The sequence below is a fragment of the Brassica napus genome, chromosome C2, assembly GCF_020379485.1.
Source record: "Brassica napus cultivar Da-Ae chromosome C2, Da-Ae, whole genome shotgun sequence".
Taxonomy (NCBI): Eukaryota; Viridiplantae; Streptophyta; class Magnoliopsida; order Brassicales; family Brassicaceae; genus Brassica; species Brassica napus.
Genome location: NC_063445.1, coordinates 44220247 through 44223078, shown reverse-complemented (window position 1 = coordinate 44223078; position 2832 = coordinate 44220247). Strand labels below are relative to the sequence as shown.

General features: G+C 51.8%; 1 protein-coding gene across 1 annotated transcript; it reads right to left on the bottom strand.

Moving 5' to 3' along the window:
• Positions 1-1381: 1381 nt before the first annotated feature.
• On the bottom strand, positions 1382-2101 carry LOC125582431. Its single transcript, XM_048749128.1, has one exon. The coding sequence runs from the start codon at positions 2099-2101 to the stop codon at positions 1382-1384; it is 720 nt and encodes a 239-aa protein (XP_048605085.1).
• Between the last annotated feature and the right edge of the window lie 731 nt (positions 2102-2832).

The window sequence follows — 2832 nt, the reverse complement described above, 5'->3', positions numbered from 1 at the left end:
GCGGCGATAAGGAGCTCCCTCGCGGCCCGTTGGTCCCCGCGAATCGTCTGCGTCGTTCCATCTTTCCTGGGGAACTTAACGCATTGGTGAGAGGTGGAGGGAATGGCTTTCATGGAGTGTAACCATGGCGTTCCGAGGATTGCGTTGTAGGGTGCCTTAGCCCGGATAACAGAGAACTTAACGGTGCGAGTCACGTCACCTGCGTAAACTGGAAGACAAATTGTCCCAATCATCTGTTCCGAGGAACCATTGAACCCCATGAGAGTACGTGAGGAGGGCTTCATATCTCGCAGGTCGACTCCCATCTTGTCGAGCGTGTCCCGAAAGATAAGGTCGACTGAGCTGCCTGTGTCGATGAGAACCTTCGTGACCTGGCATTTGCCGATTCCGATATCGAATAGGAGTGGGTCGTTATGCGGCATGCTGATGCCGTGAGTGTCGGCCGCCGAGAAAGAGATTTGGTGGTCTGCTTCGACTTGTGAAGGCCACTTTTGGGCGGTTATGGCTTGTCGCCTGTAATCTTTAACTGCTCTTACCGAGTCCCCGCAAGGGGGTGAACCACCCATTATGACGTTGAGGTGCGGGGTGCTCGTAAACTTCGTCAACTCCCGTTGCGCTTGTCGTTTCGCATTGAGGCACGGTCGCAAATCACGTTGCTTGGACTGACCAAGCTTGGCGCGCAAGTCTTCGGCTTTGGAATTGATCTGCTCACGTAAATCTGCGGGCTGAGGTTGAAGGTGTAGAGTAACTCCGGCGTGGGTAGTCTTTCTTGCTTTAGACTCGTCGAGGGACGTCCTGAGGTCTACCTCGTTCTTTTGTACCATTTCGGCCTTCCGCTTCAGAAGTGTACGTAGATCCTTGGTCTCCGTTTTTCTGCCCAATTTCTCGCGCAAGTCCGTTGGTACCGGCGGAATTTCGTCATCCGAGGAATCCGCCTGTCAGAGGAGTATTACTTCCACCCGTCGCCGGTTCTTAGGTGGTTCTTCATCAGTTGATTCGCCTTCGAGGTTGAGGTTGTTTACCGTAGCTTTCTCTGGATTAGTTTTCTCTTCTCTCTGAGGGGCTTTTGTTTGAGACTTCTGAACCTTCTTCTCTTTGTTTTTGCTCCAACTCTTGTTGTTTTTCGGCTTCTGCGGAGATTCAATCTCGATTTTCCCGCTTTCGATGGATTTGAGGAAGTGTCCGTATAAGACTTTGCAATCCTTCGTATCATGTGACTTGACCTCATGATAGGAACACCACTTACTTGGCTCGACGGCGTTCGAGTTTGCTGGTTCAGGGGAGCTAGACCTTGGCTGGCTGGTATCTCGATCCCAATGATTCCACCCCTTCTCTCGCGCCTTCGCGGCGGAGCCCGATGGTTCGGCGTCATCTATAGCATTCATGTAGCCCTTCCTCTGGTTAGGCGCGGTTCTTGACGAGCATCGTTCGTCCGGGCAGGGGTTTGTTTCCCTGCAGCTTCTTTGGCCGCCTTGGCCCTAGTATCTTCCCCCATTCGGATGAAGTTATTGGATCGTGCGATGGCATCTGGTACGGATCTCGTCGGGTGTCGGTAAAGGTCGGCCCGAAATGGTGACTTAATGTGGAGGGTGTTCATTAATGACTCCACAGCTATATGATCTGGCACGTCTACTTTCGAGACAATGGATTTGAACTTCTCCATAAAATTTCTCAAGCTCTGTCCTTTCGCGTGGTTGAGATTCCAAAGATCCGTGGCGGTGGCTTCTTGTCGAGTGAACATGATGTAGTTTTTGAGGAAAGCCGTCGAGAGGTCGTGAAAACTATCAACAGAGTTCTCCTGAAGACCGGTGAACCAGTTGAGGGCGATACCTTCTAGGGTTTCAACGAAGAGTTGACAAAAGCCTGCGTCTTTTTCCTCATCAGAGAGGTTCGCGCGTCGCATCAAGATATTGAAGGATGTGACGTGGGCAGAAGGGTCGGAGACACCGTCAAAGGTTGGAAGGCGGAGCTTTTCTATCTTTCGGAGGCGGACCGTCGTTATCTTTTCAGTGAATGGTGTCCGGAGAGATTCTGCTAGGACTCGCTCGATCTGAGGGGCGGACGTAGTGACATGATGGATCTTGGAGCTTATATCCAGCATCGACTGTTTCAGCGCGGCGAGTTCGTTTATCGTCTGCGCATCAAGGCTGATGGGGGTTTGGCCGCGTCACCGTTGGCGACATCTTGGTTTGCGGTCTGCGTTGGTGCTGCACCAGTCGCCGTTTCTCTGTTAAACAGATGTCTTCGGTACTGTGCCGTCGAAGCTTCTATGTTCGCAGTGAGGGGGCCTAAGATCTTTGCAAGCGCTGCGATTTGTTCGGTCGCCGCTTTCTGGGCTGCGTCTTGCTGCGCAAGGCGCGCCATGATAGTTTCTATTGAAACGGGTTGAAGTGGTGTCGGAGTCGCAGGAAAGGACGCCGGCGTTACTTCGATGGCTTCACGATCTTCTCCAGAGGAAGAGCCGTCGTTACTCGTCGCCATCTTGTCGACGTTACTTTGCTAGATGCCCCACGGTGGGCGCCAACTGTTTGATCGGGAAACGGTACGGAACGAGAGAACGTTCGGTTTTAGATGTGGGTTTAAGCAAAGACGTCTTATTATATATCGGAAGAGTGTTTCGTCGGTTACAAGGAAAGGAAATATGTGAACAGAAAGGTGCCGGAGCCTCGAAGGGTTTGCCGGAGAGATACAACAAGGCGAGATAACAAAGGTAAAACCCTAATCTAGCCGCCCAGTGAGTATCAGTGATTTCGGATCCCTTTCTCGTTGCGTTCCCTTCCCTTTATATAGTTGACCTTGTACTCTTCCCGTGACCTAGTTTGCATCGTCTTC